The sequence below is a fragment of the Hyaena hyaena genome, unplaced genomic scaffold (genome assembly GCF_003009895.1).
Source record: "Hyaena hyaena isolate Hyena2069 unplaced genomic scaffold, ASM300989v1 scaffold_98, whole genome shotgun sequence".
Lineage (NCBI taxonomy): Eukaryota > Metazoa > Chordata > Mammalia > Carnivora > Hyaenidae > Hyaena > Hyaena hyaena.
The window spans coordinates 2,780,244-2,801,776 of NW_024080730.1; the positions used below are offsets into that span (position 1 = coordinate 2,780,244).

At 58.0% G+C, this 21,533-nt stretch overlaps 1 protein-coding gene across 2 annotated transcripts in view; it reads right to left on the bottom strand.

The window, feature by feature from the left end:
* Nucleotides 1–21,533, bottom strand: part of SHANK2 (SH3 and multiple ankyrin repeat domains 2) — a 419,611-nt gene that overhangs the window by 230,989 nt on the left and 167,089 nt on the right. For both annotated transcript variants that reach the window (XM_039235341.1, XM_039235342.1), the window contains one exon: nt 19,293–19,406. In XM_039235341.1, coding sequence (XP_039091272.1) covers nt 19,293–19,406 — 114 coding nt within the window. The remainder of the gene's footprint in view (nt 1–19,292; nt 19,407–21,533) is intronic.

Consider the following 21,533-nt stretch of genomic DNA (forward strand, 5'->3'; position numbering starts at 1 on the left):
CCCCCCCCCCCCCGCCCCGCGAACATCTAAGCAGTTCTGCCCCTGGGAAGGGCCCCTGTGAGCGGGCCTTGGGGACAGGGCTGTCCCCAGGCTCTACCCGCCCACTCAGCGGAGGGAGGCCCCAGAATCCCAGACCTGAGGGCAGCCCCAAGCCGGGGAGGGAGGGGCCAGACAGGCGGAGGCCCCGCGGCCCTGTGTGTCTGCAGCCAGGTCTCCCAGGGGACTTCCCTTCCGCTGCCAACGTGGGAGCCGAGAGTGCCGTGCTGAGCGCCCACGCGCCGTGCCGAGGCTCTGTCAGGGGATCCGCTCTGAAGACAAAGCAGCCGTCGCCACCTTCCCCCAGAGTCGCCCCGGTACGGGCAGCTGGAAGCTTCCCCCGCAGCCAGCCATCAGCATCTGGGAAAGGCCATCTCTTCCCTCACCGTGAGCTCGTGTCGGGCTCTCCTTGGTGGAATCCAGGGCCCAGAGCCCAGTTTCCTCCCAGTGGAAGGGGGTCAGGGTGGAGGAAGCAGTGAGCGACGGCCACCACAACGCCCCAGCTCTCGCATCCTTTCCTGGAGAGCGTGTCCCGATGCCAGGCGGCGGGACTGCCAGCCCTGATCCTGGCAGCAAGTAGGGCAGCTGGTGCATCCGGCCGCACAGCGAAGGCAGCTGCCCTCCTTGGCTCAGCACTGGCCCCATTTGGACGATGGACGACGCGATCACCCTGGCACTCACACGCATTCTAGGACCGTCCGCGAGAAAGGCCGGGAGCTTCAGGAACAAGAAGTAGGTCAGATCAGCACCGGGGTTTCGTATCTGTGCCAGGGCTCAAGGACGGCAGGGTCCCACAGCAACAGCGGAGCACGCATTTCCCCGAGCAGGTGCTCAGGGGACACACGGCCCTGGGAGCGCCCGGCAGGGGCCCCCTGCGCCCTCTGAAGAAGGCGTGTGCACGCCTGTGTGAGCACGTGCACGCGGATGCAGGCTCGTGTGCGCTGCGTGTGCCTCTGTGCACACACTCAGCTTGTTTATGTGCGTGTGAGTGCACCCTGCAAGCACGCGTGCGTGCATAAACACGCGTGCATGTGCTGCTCTCACTTGATCCCCAGTGAGGACATGACCCCCTGAACTGCCTGACTCTGGGACAGGCCAGTGTGCACAGAGTCCTGCGGACACAGGAGGCCAAGCAGGGGGACCAGTGGGGTGGGCGTGGCCTCGGGATGGCCCTCAGCAGTGTCACCCCAGCTGCGGGGCGGGCCCCGGGCCTCGGCCCCCTCCGGCCCTGGCTCAGGGAAGGCGGGTGGGCCTTCTCTGACAGGCCTGTGTGCAGAGGGGCGTGAAAAGCTCTCTCTATCAGGAATCTGGGTGAGACAAAGCTCTGGTCAAGGGGAGAGAGAAAGTTCTAGTGTCCTCTCCAGGGTGTGGACTCAGAGTGTGGCCATCTCTCCTCCTCGCTCCTCGGTGTCCCTCCGGGAGATGGGGCGAGAAGCCCAGCCCTGCCTCTGGTAACAGAAATCTCGAAACACAAGCCACAGGCTCGGGGAGGTCGTCGGGGCGACTGCTAGGAACCCACACCCCTTATGCGTCTGCTGGACTTCCAGAGCCCGTCCGGGTCACAGTCAGGCATGGTCAAGGTCAGCTGTCCCGCTACCTTACCTCTGAAGCCCCTGCTGGCCCTAAAAGACTCCCTGAGACAGACACCACTGTGTCTGAGATGGTCATGAGCCAGTGTGACAGCCTCCAGTGTCCTGATCTGTGAAATGGGCCCACAGGGGTGGGGTGACTGCCCTCTGTCCTGGGGAAAGACTCTGGGAAAATGGCCTCACACTTGCAAACCAGAAGCTCTGCAGGTGACGAGGGGCCCCGATTTCAGTTTCCTTAGAAGCAACGGGGATGTAGGCCGTCTCTCCTTAGACAAACGCTTGGCGTTGTTCTCGCTGCAGGGAGCTCAGCCCCTTCTCCCCACACAGGGAGCTAAGGCTCATAGGCTTGTTTCCTCCATCCACTGGTCCAGGAAAGGAAAGGAGGGAGGGGAGCCCGTTTGAGACACGGAGGCCAGCGCACTGCGGCCAGCTCGCCCTCTGGGCGCCCGATGAAACGCGGGCTCCACAGAGAAGCCCAGGGGCTGCTCATTTGCACACATGCGCAGTGCGCTTTCTGGATTCCGGTGAAGGGCACATTTGCATCTCGGCTACGTCAACAAGGGCACCCAGGGGCCTCTGCAGTGGCTAGCGGCTGTGGACACGTCCCTGGGGCATCTGGCTGAGCTCGGCAATGACTTCCCCAACAAATCTCTGATCCAAACAACAGTGGAAGGAGGAGGGGTCCCACCACATCGGGGCTCAGGAGGAGGGGCAGCAGGTGGCCTGAGTGTGGTCAGCCTGGCCCGCTGCGGTCAAGAAGCCCCTGCAGTTTAGAGCCTCACCCTTGGGGACTGGAGGTTGCTTAAACACTGCATACCCCCCCCCAAGTTGCAGCAAAGACCCCCAACTCCAGCAGGCTGTGCCGGTGGGTCCCGGGCAGCCATGAGAGTCTTCACAACCAAGCGCCTTTGATGAAAGATGGTGGCACTTTGGAGGGGAGGGTCTCCAAGTACAAGAACAAAACCCACAGCTTCCAGCACAAGATGGAGGCCCACAGGCGCACTTCTAAGGCCACAGGGTCCCCTGTGCAAGCGAGGGACACATAGCCAAAGGAAAGTGGGGGCCTTGTTCACAAACGACTAAGAATTCCAAGATGGCAGCTTTAGGGCGTAAAGAAATGAGGGGCCCCGCACAGCGGTGGGGTCACCGGGCCATGATGACACTAATCCCTGCTGGCTTGAGAAAAAGCACATTCCGTGTCCCCAAGGCCCGGCCCCAGGGCTGTGGGCAGCCCCCATCTTTAGGAGGCCACAGGCAGCTGAACTCTGAGGGGGCCTCCAGAACTCTTAGAAAAAGTCAGAAAGGAGGCAATCAGCCCGTTGCCCCCGGGCATCAGCGTATTTCTAGGGCTGAGGACAGAAAAGAGGTGGCATCGTGCTGTGCAAAGTATCTGGGCAAGTGGATTGTGGGACAAGTACCCTAGGGACATGGACAGAGAGCGTCTAAACCGTGAGGCTATCCACTGCCCTGCTACTTGCAATATAGAACACGGGGGTGACTGCAAGGTCACGAATCAGAAAAGAGCTAGACGGGCTGCCAACGTCATGTCCACGACAAAGGTGACGGGCAAGGACTCATCGACGACTTCCCAATGACAACCTGGAGACCTGCTGGGAATGGCGTTTGGGGAAAATATTTTTGACCCCAGACACAATGTCCTTTGTCACTTGGGAAAGAAAATAGGATCCATAACGTAAAAGGACGCCCTCGATTCTGTTTAACAGATATTCAGACTCAAAGAAAGACCAACATCTCAGTGGTGATTATCAACATGGGTCAGATGATGAGTGATCGGTATCTTCTCCTTTATACCTCGCAGCACTTTCCAAACTCACCACAGGACCACACACAACGTGTTAACAGCATGTTAACTTAAAATGTGGAAGTCCCTCCAAAGGAGACACGTATGTGGCCAGTGGGCACACAGGAAGGTGCCAGCCATCACGAAATGTCAGGGACATGTGGATGAAAAACCACAACGAGGTACCACGTCACACCCACTAGGACGGAGAGTTGGTGAGGGAGGGGGACTCAAGAGCCCTTTTCTGGTGCGAGTGGGAAGGGAATATGCAAAGCAGTCAGGGAGGTCCTCAACGGGTTAAAGATGGTGTGGCCACAGAACCCCGCTCTCGACTCCCAAGTCCGTGGCCAGAGGAACTGAAAACGGGTGTTCAGACAGACACTTGAACACAAACGTTCACAGCACTACTATTTCCAAAAGCCCAGACGTGGAAACCGAAATGTCCATCCAGTGATGAATGCATACACAAAACGTGGTCTCTATTTCTTTAAAAAATTTTCTAAATGTTTTTTATTTTTGAGAGAGAGAGACAGAGTATGAGCAGGGGAGGGTCAGAGGGAGAAGGAGACACAGAATCTGAAACAGGCTCCAGGCTCTGAGCTGTCAGTACAGAGCCCGACATGGGGCTCGAACCCACGGACCGTGAGATCATGACCTGAGCCAAAGTCGGACGCTTCACCAACTAAGCCATCCAGGCGCCCCTCGTGGTCTCTGTTTCTAAGGGAATATTTTTCAGCCTCAGGAAGTAACAGCATCCCGCTTTGCTACCACATGGATGAAACCTGAAAGCCCATGATGTTAAAATGAGCCAGTCGCCAAAGAGTAAGATTCTGTCCCCTGTAAGATTCCGTGCATGCGAAGTGTCCAGGACAGGTGAGCCCATGCAGACAGGAACGCGAGCATGCTCGCCCAGGCTGGGGAAGCAGGATGGAGTGACAGCCAGTGGGCACAGGGTTTTGTTCGGGGATGGCCAGAATATTCTGGAATCAGACAGTGGTGGTATTTGCACAACCTTGCCAATATGCAATACACAGAATCGTCCACCCTAACAGGGTAAATTTTACGGTAGGGGGGTTCTATCTCAGTTTAAGAAAATAGAAAGGCGGGTGCCACGTCTGAAGACCTTCAGGCGATAGAGTGGTATAAAACGAGACAGGAGAGAGTTTGCCATCGAGAACTGAGCTGATGACCGGACCGGTTCGGCAGTGCTGAAGCTTCAGGAAGCTGCGTTTGTCAGGCCCCAGGGCGGATTCTCGGTCCACATCTGCGTGGTGCGCAGGCAGCCACTTCCTGCCCGGTCTCCTAGGAGCCCAGGCTCCTCCTCACCCTGGTCTCCCAGAGCCCGATGGCCGGGGACAGAGCACCTACACCGCGTCTTCCCAGACGCTCTCCTTGGCTACCTGATTTGCTGGAGCAGGATCCGGGCCCTTCCATATCTGCTTTGCATATGCATGTCTTAAATTTAATCTGCCAGAGTGAGATTTCATCGTTCCCAGCATGCAGCTCCCATAAGCCAATGTTTATTCATTATCCCCAGATCTGTTTCCTATCGTCTATTTCAGAGGAGCCAAAAACAACATCTTAACTCCATACAGAGCACCATATGATGGCTTTCGTTTTCCAAAATGAGCCACGGTGCACTCTGGGAGGGATGGCCCTAGGTCCCCACTGCGCCCCAGCTAGGGTGGGGCTCCTGGCACGGGCTAGCCATCCTCAACCTGGGTGCCCAGGTATCGAGGGAGAGGCCTCGGGTCAGTCCTCACTCATCTGACAGACGGTTGGCAGCCACCCGTATGTACCGGGTGCTCCCGCATTCTACCTTGTACAGGGCATGACACCATCTGGCTTCCCAGGCCGCCAAGAGCCCATGTCGCTCATGGCGTGGGCGAGGATGGGTCAACACCCTTCCCGCATGCGATGCCTCTGACCTCACAGGACAGAGCAGGCAGGCAGGGTCAGAGGCCACTGCACATCACGTGGGCTGAAGGGGACTTCTCCCTTAACAATCCCCGGTGGCTGAGGACCCACAGAAGCCCTGGCTGGAGATGCCAGCAATGCTGGCGTTTTCTTGGGTCTCATAACAGCACACTGCTTTCCTGCTGTCCAGACCCTATGGTTTCGAAGAAATCTCAGTGTCGGAGAGGTTTATAGGTAGTGGGGCTGGACAACTGGGATTAGGGTGAGCTGAGTATGAGACACAGAATGGGAATCTGCAGCCACCTCCAGGCTGTCTGCCCATCCACCCAGCTACCCACTCATCCATCCATCCACCCATCTATGCACCCACCCATGTACCCATCTACCCATCCATTACGCGTATTTCCACCCACCCAACCCATCCATCCATCCAATATCCACCCATCATCTATTACCCATCTATCTTTCCACCCACCCACACACCCATCTTCCCATCCATCATCCACCTATCCACCCAACCACTCACCCACCCATCCATTCATCTATCCATCCACCCATCTATCCAGCATCAACCCATCTACCCATCCATCTCTCCACCCATTCATCATCCATCCATCTCTCCACCCACCCATGCACCCATCTACCTATCCATCCATCATCCATCCATCCATCTATTCATCCATCCATCATTTATCATTCATTCATCCATCCATCCATCCACCCATCCATCGATTCTTCCACATCCAGGAAGTACTTTCTCAACACCTCTTCCACTCCAGGCACCATGCTAGCTAGGTGTGGGGACGACCAATGTGAGCTGCTGTACCCTCTGAGTTCTTTGTACTCAACGAGGGCTGATTAACTCATCTGACAAACACGCATTTACACACTAACTTGCAGGCCTTCTCCTTCAACCCCTGGCTCACCAACTAAATTTGCACCAATTAAAGCCCGTCCTGGGGCGCCCGGGTGGCTTAGTCGGTTAAGCGTCCGACTTTCGCTTAGGTCATGATCTAGCGGTTAGTGGGTTCGAGCCCCGCGTCGGGCTCTGTGCTGACTGCCAGCTCAGAGCCTGGAGCCTGTTTCAGTCTGTGACTCCCTCTCTCTCTGACCCTCCCCTGCTCAAGCTGTCTCTCTCTATCTCTCCTAGAAATAAATAAAACATTAAAAAAAAAAAATATTTAAAAAAAAAAAAAAAAGCCCGTCCAACTCAGAGTTCAGATCCCAGCTCATCGAACAACCCTCCTGGAAAACCACTGAAACATACAGATACTCAGGTCCCACCCACACATCCTGGCTTCACTGGACAGGGCTGGAGCCCCGTTACTTTTCGAACAGCTGGGTTTAGGGCCATGTTCTGTGGTTATCTGCAGATGTATCATGCAGGATGATAACAATCTGAGAGCCAACAGTCGGTGAGCACAGGCGGACTGTGCCGGGTGCTTCCATGATGGGCTTACCACCCCCTCCCAGCAGTGTTGTGGTTAACACATCGCTGCCACTGCGATCTCAGACAGCAGGGTCAGAGAGGCCAAGTAACCTGCACAAGGCCAGACAGCAGCAAGATGATGGTGAGGCTCTGGCTCCAGGCTCATGGTTGTAAATCAGAGCCGTGGACTCTGACGTTGTGCGTTCTGTGGGCCTGGCTCTGAGCCCTGCCTCTGGAGCAAGGACCCTAGGAGGCTCCTGAATGCTGGTGCATCAGCGTGCAGCCTGTCAGACAGGCGTCTCAGGACAGAGGGGACAGCCACTGCCCTGGACACAGATGACACAACGGACCCGCTGGGGAAGGGACTGTGGTGGAAGGAGGGACGCCCACCACAGGGGGCAGAGCGCAGCTCTGGGCTCGCTCTCTTCAGCATGTCAGGCACCGAACTGTGCATCCTCTGCCCAGCTCCCGGCTAGTACGTTGCAGCCCTAACCCCGGTGTGACTGGATTTGGAGATGGGCCTTGAGGGCTATAGTTAGGGTTAAGTGAGGCCATGAGGATGGGGCCCTAACCCCACAGGGTGGGCGTCCCTCTGAGAAGATAGAGGGACATAGGGACGTTCACAGCGGAAGGCTCCGTGAGGCCACGGCTTGCCATCTGTGAGCCAGGAGAGGGTGCTCACCACGAACCCACTCTGCCTTTACCCGGATCTAGGACTTCCGGGTCCAGAGCTGGGAGACAGGAACGTCCACTGATGAAGCTGCCCCGGCTGTCACGTTTTGTCACTGCAGACCTGGCAGAACAAGAGAAACCTCTTCCCTGCCCACCGCCGTCCGCCCAGGCGGCACACTGTAGAAATAAGCGCGTCCCCTGCCCTGCAAGAGTCTGGGCCGTGCCCGCTCCCCTGCGTCCAGAGTGGCGGCGCGTGGCGGCTGCCAGACTAGGTGACTCTCTGGAAGGAGCTGCAGACACAGACACACGTCCTGTAGCTGCAGGAGGGACGCGGCGGAGGAGGGCGGGGCTGGTACTGGCATCACCAGGTTGCCATGGCAACCCCGGGCAGGCCACCACAGTCGCCTGGAGGGAGAGGGCGGGCCGGGACCCAGAGCCATGCCGGAGACCGGATCCTCCCGACAGAACCGGAAACCACTGACATTCCGGGCAGAACTCTATTTCGGGGGCGAGGCTGAACGTGGAAACTGGTATTTAAAACACAGAGCAGCTGCTCAGAGACAACAGCGCGCACGCACCAGAGAGGCGAGGCTCCGAGTGTATTTCAATAAAATGGCGTAAAAGTCAGGAGCAGGGGAAGCCTGCACGGTTCTGCCTCAGTTGTTTAACGAAAACATAATCGTTAGCCACCAGGACAAGGAGCCCTCGTATTTATTTTATGTTCCGTTCGGGAACAGCTAGTGATTCCTTTGGAAGCTGGCTCTTTCATTACTTATTAATATTTTAGATTACAATCGTGTTAATTGAGTCATTTGCCTGTGTTTTTAAATGTTCTAAAGATAACAAAATACATTCTATTTTAGAAGGAAAAAACACGTCCACCGTGGTATCTCGCAGAGGGTTCGTATGCACTATGACAAATGCCACTTCGGTTTCATGGTGGGACTCCACTCGCCTGGGTCTCAATGGCTCTGACCAGAGCCGCCCAGACAGCGGGGGTGACCCCTTCTGTCTCCCGGGGAAGTGCTCCCAGCTGGGTGAAACCAGGTCACAGCAGGGGTCTCCTCTCCTGTTCAGAGCCCAGATGCTCGGGCCTCCGCGCTGAAGGAACGTCTGTGGACACCCACAGGGGCCCTGCTGCCCCCTCCTACTGTCACGGCACCCCAGCTCTCCACACTCTTGTCCCAGGCCCAGCCAGTCACACGCCCTAAGCATAGTCGTCTCCCAGCTCTAGCAACTGCTTCTGGGGTGCAGCTACGTGATTCTGGTCAACCCCATCGGGGCCGATGCCTGATGCTTGCGAAGCAGACAGGAAAAGATGTGTTCTATGCTGGATTTGGACTTTCAGGAGGACATAAGCCCAGAGCCGTCAGGGGCCACCCTGAGAAGCGGGCTGGCCAAAGAATAAAGCCGTCCTAGAAGAATAAGTTCCTAAAGATGGAGAGAAAGCTCCCTGGGGACATCATCTGAGCACCTGGATCCAGCTATGCCTGAAGACAGACAGAACTTGGGGCTTTTAAATTATGTACGATAATAATTCCCCTTTTGGGGGAAGAGGGTGTTAGAGGGAGCTCTGGGATTTTGTCATCTCAAGTTAAAAGAGTGACAATGAACGAAGCATCCCCTCCCTGATCCGAGACGGGGCAGGGAGAAGCCCTGGGTTAGAAGTTCAAAATCAGGTTTCCACCCGAGCTTTTCCACAAGCCAGGTGCTTGTTTCTCAGCAACCAGGTACCGAGACTTCCTTCTCCAGCATCGAGAGGCCTGAACCCCTACCTCAGGGTTTCCTCAGAGGGCCGAGAGGCCCCAAGTCTTCCAGGGGCACAGCACGTGTTAGAGGAACCCTCTTACTCTGTGCTGTCCTTCGGTGACGCCCCACATGGCCCTACGCTTGATGTGTAAGAACAAAACCATTCTGCCCCCAGTGATTCACATTTTCAAAGGCAATTTCAGTTTTTATAAAAGGGCATTTTTTTAAATGTGGGTTTTTTTCTTCTTCCAAGTGACCCACAGGTTGTTGAAGCAAGAGAGATCCTTAACCGAGCAGTAACTTCTGCCCTCTGGCTCCTGCCTTCTCAGGGGGGGGGGGGGGGGAAGGGGTGCTGCTTCTCTATCCGTGGGCTCAAGAACCCAAGGCTTCCTTGGCCTGGATGACGCCGGTTAAAATCCTATGGCAGCAGCCCCCAGGCTGTGCAACCCTGTACATGTTGCTGGAGGTCTCTGGGCGAGACAGCAGCGACGTGCGGGACAGCAGCAACGACAGCTTGCGGACTGTTTTGGAGACTGTCTGGTCCTGGAGGTGGTGGAGGCCCAGTGTCACAGTGTTCCCGACGAACCCATGACAGCCACCCCCAGCCCACATGTCTGAACCCTCCACCGGCCATCCTGAAGGCCTTCGGGTGACCTGGGCTTTTCAACCAGGTTAAGCTAGGTTAGCTGAGCGCAGGGGACAGGCTGGCAGAAAGGGGACCTCTGCTAAGCTACCCCGAAGCAGCAGGGCAGGATTCTCCCAGTGAAGCTATTCCTATACATTAATTTCTACAAGAAGTTCTTCAAATCACCATAAAAAATGGGAAGGCAGCACCCCCTCCCATAGACCGAAGGTGCGTTCACATGAGCTAAGGTGTAAAGGAGGTGATGGGGTCACAGTCGAGCTGGTGCGTGGTCTGCAGAAGACTCTGTCCTGTGCCCACACCTGCCTTCTCCAGGTTAAGGGGGAAATCGGGGAGCACGAGAGCCAGGTGGAAGGAGGGTCCCCAGCTTCCTGGGGTAAAGCCTGGCCACAGCCTGAGAACAGATGTTGGCAAATGTGTATCACTGACAATGGGTTTTCTCATATATAAAGAGTGACTACAAATCAATAAGAAACACTCTAAAGAAAACTAGGCAAAAGACCTGAATGGACAAATGACACAAATAAATGGCCAATAAACATACAAAACAGGCTCTTGCGCCGGGAAGTAATAAGGGAAACACGCGCTGAAATCCTGTGTTGCTGCTCTCGGACAGCAGACCATCAGGGGACGTGCTCTGGCAGCAGCGAGCACTGGCAGGACGTGGGCACAGCACTGCCAGGGGCTACAGCTGTGCGCTCCCCAGGGCCTCCGCCACGGCCCTACGCCCCACGGGATGGTGTCTGAAAGTGAGGCATCTGGGACGTGATTTGGGTCAGGAAGGTGGGGGCCCCATGACGGGATTAATGCCCTTGTGAGAAAAGATGCCAGGGAGGCGGGACCGTGTGAGGACACAGAGAGAAGGTGGGTGTCCAGGAGCCAGGAGGCCAGCCATGCCGGCACCCCGACCTCGGACCTCTGGCCTCCAGAACTGGGAGAAATAAATGTCTGCTGCTTAAGCTGCCCTGCCTGTGCTATTTGTTACAGCAGCACGCGCAGACTAGTACGCCCACTTAGGACATGGCTGAAGTATCTAGAAAAATGGAGGACGCACCACCATCCCTCGTGGTGCGAGGAACAGAAGTACAGACACGTTTACACCAGGAGACAAGTCCACAACAATGCTGCCATGACAGCCCCAGGTGCAGGACACTCAAGTGGCCGCCCAGGGAAGCGTGGATGCTCAGCCTCACAGTGAGATGGGCACCCGAGCCACTCACACAACCCGGACGTCACAGACAGACATCAGGAGAGACACCGGACACAGCATACATGGTGGATTTGCTTATAAATGGTTCAAAAACAATCAAAATGAAGCCACGTTGTTTAGGGATGCAAAGCAAGAACGCATTGGGGGCGCCCAGGGGGCTCAGTTGGTTAAGCATCGACTTTGGCTCATAACAGTTCTGAGTTTGAGCCCCATGTCGGGCTCGGTGCCGACAGCGCCGAGTCTGCTGGGATTCTCTGTCTCCCTCTCTCAAAATTAACCCCTCCCCGGCTTGCCACTCTCCCTCTTTCAAAAATAAGCATTTTTTTAAAAGTAAGCAAGTGAAACTATTACAAAATAGGGAGGTGACGGGCATGCGGTCAGCGGTGCTGAAAGAGGCTTGTGTGGGGCTTCAGGGATGCGGTCACGTGGGGCAGGGCTGGTGTCTTACAGCCGCCCACTAAGCGACACGTTATGGTTTGTGAGCTCCTCTCTATTTGTTGTAGTTCATGGAAAAATCAGAAATACAAAGATCACGTGAGCACCAACTGAAAAATGAGCCATACAAAGGCAAGATGCTTATTCTCAGGGGCACCCGGTATTGATGATATTTGCGCCAAGAGGAGACCCCGAGGAAAGAAGTGAGATTTCAGGAAACGGAAGGGGCGATCCAGGAGCTTCCCAGAAAGGAGGGTGAGGCTGGGCAGCTTGGGATAAGTGAGCAAATTCCGCCTGTGGCCAGAGCAGTGGAATTCACCAAGCTGCACTGTCAGATGTGATGATCATCATACCTTTGTCACCTTCTTACAGCTTCGGTCACCACCACCACTGACTGCACCCCCATTATCCCCAGCATCACCGCCATTATCACCAGGACTGCCAACCCCAATACCATCACCATCACCACCACCATCACCAGTACCGCCAACCCCAGTACCACCATCAACAGCATCACCAACACCAACATCAATGGCATTACCACCACCACCATCAACACAATACCACCAGCAAGATCATCATCGCCGCCGCCACCAGCATAGACCTCGCTGGCACCACCACCACCCATGACCACCAGTCTCCGCATCTCAGAGGGTGGCTGATTCCCTAGAGACACTCCAGCCTGGTGGACGGACGGAACAGAACATCAGTGCGGACGGTTCTACTTTAGGGTCCTGGCTCGGCCACTTATTAGATGTGCTTTTCTGAGCAAGTCACTCACCATCTCCGACCCTCCCCTGTAAAAAGGCAGGGACATCACCGTGTCCCAGGGAAGCTCACGGGCATCACCTGCAAAAGCTAAGCTGAGAGGTGAAGGGATGTCACTAGAGATGGGGCGGGACGTGTGCTCTGAGAAGGCTGCAGAGGCCCCGCCCAGCCCCGCCGGGGGCAGCACAACCTTGGGCAATGCTGGGTGAGCTGAACGTAGTCGCCCAAAGAATACAGAGGGATCCCCACTGCAGACAAGCATCGGGCCACAAGGATGTGCCAGGCAGCCAGGTCCCCCGCCCAGGGCCATCAAGGGGAAGGTACCCCTCCCTCCTCGTCATCTCTCTCTTTATCACTGTGCACAGACACAAGAAGCCTCAAAGCAGGGAAGCCACTAGTCACCTGTGAATGGGCACAAACACTCGGCAAACCACGAGGTCAGTTCACGTTGGCTCAGCCCCGACCAGAGAGCATTTGCTGAAGGTGACAAGGCCACGTGGCAGCGTCCTCCAGGGGAAGGTGGGGAGGACCCGTGGGGCCCACCCAGACGTGGCTTCAAGCCCTGATGTGCAGGAGGGTGAAAGGGGCAGAGCAGTAAGCTGGGCTCACAGCCGATTCTGGGAGGAGGAAGCCACTATTCAACATGGCGCCTCACCCCGTCCACGGGGTCTGAGCCCAGCCCGGGGGTGCCATGTCAGGAGACATCTCCCAGGGGAAGCGTCGATGCTGAGCCGAAGGGGGTTCTGGGTGAGGGGCCCCCACCCTGGAACGCTGGGGAGCGGCTGGGAAGGAGAGATCCCAGCAGGGGAAGGAACGAGACGGGCCCCATGTGAAGAGAGAGCCGGGAGTGCAGGCGGTCAGGTTCGGTTCCAGCCTGGACGCTGAAGGGCCCGGGGTGTGTCCTTGTTGACAAAAGGGATCATAACACCACCTCCCGAAAGGGTGAGTAGGGGATGCTCCCTGGGAGGCAGACGGACACGTTACACACGTTTCTGCATCAGTGCTCCGACTTTCTGATCCACACCTTGTTCTTACAGACAGCTTCTAGAATCTTCTAATGGGGCCAACTCCTAAACACAGACTTATCCCACCTTCTAGAACTGCAACTGGGGAGGGCATGGCTAGCCCTGGCCGGGCACTCACTGTCCTTAATCTGGTCATAAGCTTGCGCCCAGGAGATTTACCATTGGATTCCGGAAGCCCATTCCACCAGGAACTCCCCAAGGTGTCTTCCCCGGGGATCAGTGCATCTACCAAGGATCCTGACAGGCTCTGGCAGTGCATTTGGCACGTGGCACGCCCGAACCATGCTGGGGTAGCCCATCCGGGCACGTTCCGGAAGGGGGGCAGGAGTTCAGAATGGCGTGTCCTGCACCTGAGGTCTGAACCGCCCGGCTCTGTGGCCTTCGGGCGACCAGAACATGCCTGTCTCTCGAGGCTGGGGTCAGGGACGGACAAAGGTTATCATGTCACCCTCAGACAGTCTGGTCGTTTATTTCAGCAACTGAGACACCATTTGCTCAGAAGCAACTTGGCCTTGTCACGTTCTCAGACGGGAGCCCTGTTCACACATGAGCTGTGGCCCTGGAAGTGGTACGTGTGTGCATCTGCTGCCGTAAACTGACTCATCAGTGGCTCCAGGTGATGATCTGGGACGTATTTTATCTGTTTGTCACTGGAGATGTGTCATCAGGGCATCCCTTATCGTGGCCAATGTGCAGAATTCAGGAGAGAAAGGACCACAGCACCGTGCAACCTGGCAGCCTGGATTTACGGGACGGGGACACAACGCCTTGGAAAGCAGAGGGCCCGCCAAGGTCCCTGCCAAGCTGAAGCGGCACCGCCCCCTCAGTCCACAGTGCGGGCCGGTCATGGTGACGGTCAGTTCTAGGTGTCAATCGGACCGCCGTGGCAGCCAGCTGGCATCGGGCACTCGGCCAGTGCCGCCGGGAAGGCGTTCTGAGACACGGTTCACGGCACCTAACCAGCTCTGAGTAGAGGAGACTTTCCTCGACAGCGTGGGCGAGTCTCCCACCATCGGCCAACAGAACAGGCTTCATGAAGAAGACCCTCTGCCTGGAGACCTCGGCACGAGCTCCCGCCTGCGGCTCCAGCGTAGCTGCCCCATGGACCCCGGGCTTCCCGGCCCCCATGGCAGCTTGACCCAATTCCTTAAAGTGAACCTCTTCAAATGCACATATATCTCTGTCTGTGCCCATATCCGGGTCCCTCTGTCTCCATCCTACTGAGGGGTCGGTCGCCAGTGGTGGCTCCAGGCAGGGGACCACACAGCCAAGCCCCATGGCATCCAGGTCACACGAAGGGTCCTTGACACTGGGGACAGAGAGGTGGTAGGGTGTGTTCCTTCTGAGCCAGAGGCCCCTCTGGCCCTCGAGAATAGTGAGGCCACTGCAGGACAGGAAAGACACGGTGGGCAGGGAGCCGCTGAAGTCACGGGCTTGCTACTGAGCGGACAACACCCTGCCTAAAGCGTCCGCTGCAAAGTCCCCCCATCCTTACGAAGCCTGCACGCAAGAAGCACAGGGGAGGGACATGCACGTAACTCCAGGATCTCCCTGCCTGAAGCTCTGCCAGAAAGGGTGCCACGGCGCAGGGCACTGGGAATTCCAGAGAGCAGGTCACGGCCTGGCCTGTGACCCCTTCCCGTGCACTCCTCGGTGCTGAGACGAAGAGGTTTTCATGTAAATCGGGGAGGATGGTTCCTCACTCCCCAGGCTGGATGAGATACTGCGAAGAAATCCTACTGGAAATTTCGACATGCCAGAAACACACAGTGCTAAGAAATGAGAACCATGATTCAGAAGAGCAAGCACTTCCACATTGAAGACACAGCTACTGACCTCTCCATGGCACTGAGCCAAATGCACATCGGCAAACCAGCCAATGTCCTGCCTTCACTCCATCACTCTGCTGGTGGCTGCCTGTGGCCCCTAACATTTGTCACTGGTGATAGGAAATCAGTGGGTCAGGCTCAGGCCTAAGGTACCCTAAGCAGCCTTCTGCATGTTGTGGGTTCCTCAAATTGTTCACCTATTTCATTTAATGTGTGTGAGTGGGATTTGCCAGCCAAACACTCTTTACAACAGAGAGATGTGGGGCTCCCCAAAGAGAGAGAACTCCCCAAACCAGGCTGACTTTGTGCAGAACGAGCTTGTGGGACAGAAACTGGTGGAAAGTACTTTGCGCCATCTCCAGATTCTATGTATATTCCAGGTTAGCCCGCTGTCAACATTCAAAAATGCTGGGGGCGGGGGTGGGGGGGGTGGGGGCAGAGACTACAAAAAGGGCTAATTATGAAAGAAAAAAATTCAGTAAGTGAGACTACATTTAAAATTTTAAAACTTTCTATGGGTTAAAGACGCAGCTAGAAAACGAAAAGTCAAGTCCTAGGCTCTAAAAAGTACTGGCAACACGTATGTGACTAGGCTGAGAGCGGAGCACACGAAGAGCAGCACAGTGAAAACTGGACAAAGACGGGGCACCCGGGGGGCTCAGTTGGTGTAGCATCCGACTTCGGCTCAGGTCATGGTCTCATGGTTTTGAGTTTCAGCCCTGAGTTGGGCTCCGCAGTGAGTGTGGAGCCTGCCTGGGATTCTCTCTCTCCCTCTCTCTCTGCCCCTCCCCCACTTGCACACATTCTTTCTCTAAATAAATAAACATTAAAAAAAATTCTATAAAAATGGACAAAGACGCACCCTGATAGTGTGGCCCCTGCCATGTGGCATGGGCAGTGTGGTGCTCTCCATACCCACAGAGCGGCCACAGTGCCTGAGACAGGCCAGCGCACACATCGCTGAGGAAGTGGGGCCACTGGAGCCCTCACATGTTGGGGGGGGTGGGAGGCACCAAGAGGCAGGGCAGCGGGGAGGGCTGTCTGGATGTCTGGATGTTTCTATAAAGTGCAACACGCTCCTCTCTTGTGACCCAGCAGGTGCACAGCCGGAACTTTCCCAGGGAGAGATGAATGCAGGTCTGAAGAAAGGCTCACGCAGAAACCTCCCCGTGAGCCCAAACTGAGAAGCAGCCCAAATGCCCATAGCTGGGAGCACGAACAAAGGGGGCATGGGTCAGAGTACACCTGGGCGACAGGAATGGATGGACCATGGTCCCTGCTGCGGCGTGGCTGAATGTCAGGGCACTCGGCTGCGTGGACGGAGTCCGGCCCAGGAGCGCATGCTGCAGGGCGCCCATCTCTGTGAGATTCAACCAGCGACACGGGTCTCTGCTGGCAGAACCTTGCTGGGGGAGGGGCTGGGCAGGCAGGAGACACCTCAAGAGAACGTGCTCGGGTCGTGAAACTGTATCCCAAGTGTGGTCACAGACACAGCTGTACACATCTGTCAACATGCGCGGAACTGCGCTCATAACCGCAGCATCTCACCGCACATAAACGATACCTTCATGAGGGAAATCCGCAAAAAAGAACACACAGAGCTGAGTCAGAAGCTGATAGAGCCTGGGGCCCACAGGATGTGCCAGGAGCCCCTTCAGAACCTCCCTGCCCTCAAATCCAGCTCCCACGCCACCGCCCTCCGCCCCAGGTCACAGGGACTCCTTCCCCCTCTGACCCATAGCCTAAGTCACAGCACGGTGGCTGCATCCTTGGCAGACAGAGGGTGACCCTCCAGGGAAACTCCAGCCTTGAATAGTGACCCTGCGTGGAAAAAGGAAAATGAACGAAGTTGCAAATCGGCTTACCCGCACCTGACTGATGCAGGTGCGCCCAGTCTGGCCACGCGCATCCTAACGTGGAGGAGAGGTGGTCAGAGAAATGCAGGGTAGGGAGCTGGTCCACAGCCGGAGGCTGGCGGAGGGGCCGCAAGCCACGCAGGCTGCAGCCTCTAGAACCTGGAGGAACCAGAGAGGTGCATTCTCCCCTAGAGCTTCTGGAAAGGACGGTGGCCCCGTGAGACCCACACCAGACCCCCGACCTCCAGAACCGCAGGATAGTGAATTGTGGGGGCTGAAGCCACTGACTTATGCTAATTCATGACAGTGTAATTTGCTCCAGCTCCCAAGCTCCTTATGGGCAACATGGCCTTCATTTGGTCTCGGGCTCAGGCCCCACGAGCCGCCCCGGGGCCAGGAGGAGCTCAGGAAACATGCGCAGGGTGACTGCACGGGGTGCCGCTGGTCCAGGTCTGGCACGGTCATGTGGGAGTCAGGGACCCGCTTCCCCAGACACACAGGGAGCCCCAGGAGCGGCTGGAGCCCCAGGAAGGTTGAACGCCGGGCCGGACATCAGCCTGGCTGGAGAACACGGTCTTATCCGAAGGCCACCTTCCCATGGGAGCGAGGAACATTCTTCCATGGATGCCCGCCGCGCCCAACAGCCTCCCCGCGGTAAACACACGCACAGGCCGCCGCCGCCCCCGGGAAGCCATCCCGGAGGTGACCACCAGCCTGGACACGCTGCATGTCACCCACCCGCCCCGGGGGCATCTTATCCGAGCAGAGTGAGGCAGTGCTGGCAGGTGGGAGGGGGAGAGGGGAGGAGGGGCGCCAAGGGCCCCTGCCTTTTGCTCCATCTCTGCAGGAAGGCAGGATTATTCTGGAGGATGCAGGAAGTCGGAAGGCCCGGGTGACCTACGCGTGTGGTCATTCTGGGCTGCGCCGCACCGAGGTGCCCGAGTCCTTCCGAGGAAGGGGTGTGTGTGGCTAATCAGCAGCGCTGAGGCCGGGTGGCAGGAGAGGCGGCTGCGCTCCCCCCCCAGGCAGGAGGGAAGGGACAGGGAGCCCGGGGGCAACCGGGAAGGGGAGTCACCCTCACAGGCTCTGGTCTTGCCCTTCACAGACCAGAGGGGCTGGACAGGCCTCCAGCAGACAGGACGCAGGCGGGCGGGGGCTGTAGGCACGGCCAGCAGGTCGGGCTGCTGCCAGGCGCTCGGAGGACGCATCGCCACACCGGGAGCGCAGCTCCGCCCCCTGCTGACCACTGCCCCGCTCGCCCGCCTTTCCCGTGGAGCTAGTGCCACAGCCTTCACTTCCAAGCTTAAGTCTAGGAAGCCTCTCACCTCCACACCCGCACAACACGGCGTGCGTCACGGACCCCTCTGGTGCTTGAACCCGAGCAGAGGCTGAACAGTGGGAAGCTTGGCACAAACGAACACGCCTTCGAAACCAAAGTTCTCGGAGAGGGAACGAGCTGAGCGTCCCGATGAAGAGTCTGTGAAGCCAGCCACGTGTCAGGGGCCGGCAGGCCGGCGACACCACCGTGCTTTCCAGAGCCTGCGTCTTCAGGACACCCCGCCGCCTCCTGGCAGACCCGGCCCCGGGGCAGGGGCTCCCTGGGGAGCACGGGGGCTGGGATGCTGCTCGGGACACGGGCCACCCATCCGCACGAGCGGATGCAGCAAAGCCACTGGCCGCGAAGTAAACATGGCTGCTTCAGACACGTGAGCGGTGCGTCTGGAATCCAGCCAAGGGCCACAGAGTGCACACGCGGCCTCGGCTCCTCGCAGACCAAACGCCTAGTGCCTCGCCCTCCCCAGCCGTCGGGTCTGTTCCCAGCACCAGTTTACACCGGCGATTGCCTCTCAACGTTTTAATCAAATCAATGTTTTGGCGATCGATTTCGAAACGGTTTTCAGCAAAGACCATATTTGGAGTCCTGAGAGATGCGGGAATGATCTTCCTTCGCGAACACCAATCTCTCCTGAGTGGTTTTCATCGAAACCTTGAACCGTGTGGCTCCAAGGGAGGGCCGTCCGCAAGAGACCCACCACCAGGCTCCAGGATGCACTCAGCCCACGAAAGCCCTTTCCTGACGCTAAAACCAACGATCCAAGTTTTCTGGAATGTGTACAGAACAGCCCCTTCCTTAAAGGTTCCGCACTGTCTTGCAATCTATTTCTGGTTTGGACAAAGCCCAGAGGAATTGAATCAACCTCTTTCGATGACAGAGAGGAATCCTTGCTTTGAATCCCGGCCTTTCTCCATAGCCAGGCACCAGCCGATTCTCACTGCACGACCGATGGGCCGCCCCGGGCCCGAGGGACGGCGAGGGACGGCGCCCGCCTTACCTGCCTGGCTGTCCTTGGGTCTGCTCTGCACCTCCTCCACGCACTCGGCCGGGAACCATCCGCTGTGGCCACGGGAGCTGCCTTCCCAGAAGCCTCCTTCTCCGATGCTCAGCACTAGAGGAAAGAAGGGGAAGCCGTCAGCGGGTGGGCTCGGGGGCCCCAGGGAGAGCCGTGCCAGAGCCCTCGGCCAGGCCTACGCAGCTGTCCACGAGGGGACCTGGAGAGCACGGACACCAGAGTGCCCGGATCTCCTCTCCCCTTAGGCCTGGGGGACACAACGCAATCTGGCACCACAGGTCACGCGGCTACTCAGTCCCTGCTCTTGGCGTCCCAGTTGAGACAGGAGAGGGGAATGGAAGTGCCTGCCATCAAGGATGTCAGGGGGAAAAGTGGGGGGACAGGTCACCTCCACGGACAGAAGGAACGAGGAGGTTGAGTCTGCCCGTTCCGAGCCGGGGGGGGCTCCAAAGGTCTGGGTCTGCCTGATCTTTCCCAGTTTGGGGACAATCTCAGCAGGAGCTGGGGGGTGTCCGCTGACCCCCTGTTCTGTCTGGCCTCGAGGCGAGAGCACCGGAGGCAGAGGGCGCCGGCCCATCAGGGAAGAGCCCCTGATCACACGGGTCAGGCAGGCAGCGGGGGCTCATGATCCCCTTAGACCCCCGTGGGGGCCACTCTGCACAGTGAAATGTGGACACGAGCAGCTTCAAGCATTTTGTCCGATGTCAACGCCGGCCCCTTGGGCCCCACGCAGCCAGCTGGCAGGGGCCCACACCCGAGAGGGTCATCTCAGACGGGCTGATGCCACATGCCCAGGTCACACCTTCTCTGTGGGACACCCCCGGGCCGGAGTTCCCGACCCGTCAGAGCCGGACACTGCCCGCCAAGCTCCGTGTGCATCGCTGAGGCTCATAACCCGGTGCTCCCTGGGCAGCCTCTCCAGCCTCCCCATCACAGGGTCAGGGAAGACCCACCGCAGGTTCACGGATACCGCGTCACGCTTCCAAGTCTCTTCTTTTAATCCTGAGACCCACAGAAAACAGCGAAGGCTGAGGGGGAAGCAGCAGGATGTATGCTGGATGCGGGGAGGCCGGGGAAGCGCCCCCGAGGTCCTCCGTGCCTGGGGCGCAGGGGCGGGCGCAGGCGGGACGCTGGGTCCCGTCTGGAATGTTCTGCTGTTTCAGGCCGTGCGCCTGGCCGGCCCCTGCCCTTCAGGAGCCGCAATGAGCCATGTTTGCCAGATCATCGGCCACACAGCGGGGCTTGTGCGCCTGGGATCGTGTGCACCCACCTCCTCGGGGCGCACCCGCGTCCGGGCAGGAGAGGGTGTTCCTTGTAATCAAGTGGGGGGCGGAGTTGGGCTCACCCAATATTACTGATTCTAATCACTGAAAAGGAGGCATTTCGCACCCTGAGAACGGAGTATCCGCCCGCCCTCTGTAAGGCCACGCGCTCCCGAGGCCACGGCTGCGGCGTGGCAGCTGGAGAAGGTGTCCACGTAGCGGCTGCGAGTCCGGGCCTCCCCTCTCCAGAGATGCACGGCCCTGCCTTGTCAACTGGAAAACTATGCTATAGGGACTAGATTAGCGGGGCCATCACCAGGCTTGGGCGGGACTGTCACTGTGTGAGTCCCCGCCCCCCTGCCACGCACCTGCCTGCGTCGTGGAGGAAGGGTCTACCTGCGTGTCTGGGAGCGAGCCCCCATTCCGCATTGAGCCCCCGACGGGAACGTCACCAGAGCCCGTCTGAACTGCAAGCCATCCTGGGCCTTCCTCCACGCAGGCATCCCAAGGGGCGTCCGAGCGGGCACCCCCTGTTCCCGGGCACCCACACTTAGGGGCAGGTGTGCAAGGTACGCTTTCCCAGGTGCACGGGCTGTGTGGTCCACTGGGAAGAGTAAGGCCCACCCTCCACGGCTGCGGGTCAGGGAGCTGGGGGGTTGTCCGCAGACCCCGGGGCCTTCCCGGCTGCTGCTGGGACCCCCCACCCCCACTCCCTGGAAGGAGTCAGTTGGGTTTCTCAGGAAATTCCCCAGGTCTCCTGCCTCTGTTCTGTACCCTCCGAGGTCCAGGGAGACTCAGGCTTCCTGTCTCCAAGAGCTGCCCACCAGGACGCAGGGGCCGCTCGCAAGGCCGGGCCGCTCGGTGTGGCCAGGAGGGAAGGAGGCCCCGGCCCAGCATAACGGCCTGCACGGCCCACCTGGCGGTCCTCGGAATAGAAGCCCTTTGCATCCATCCTTCAAGG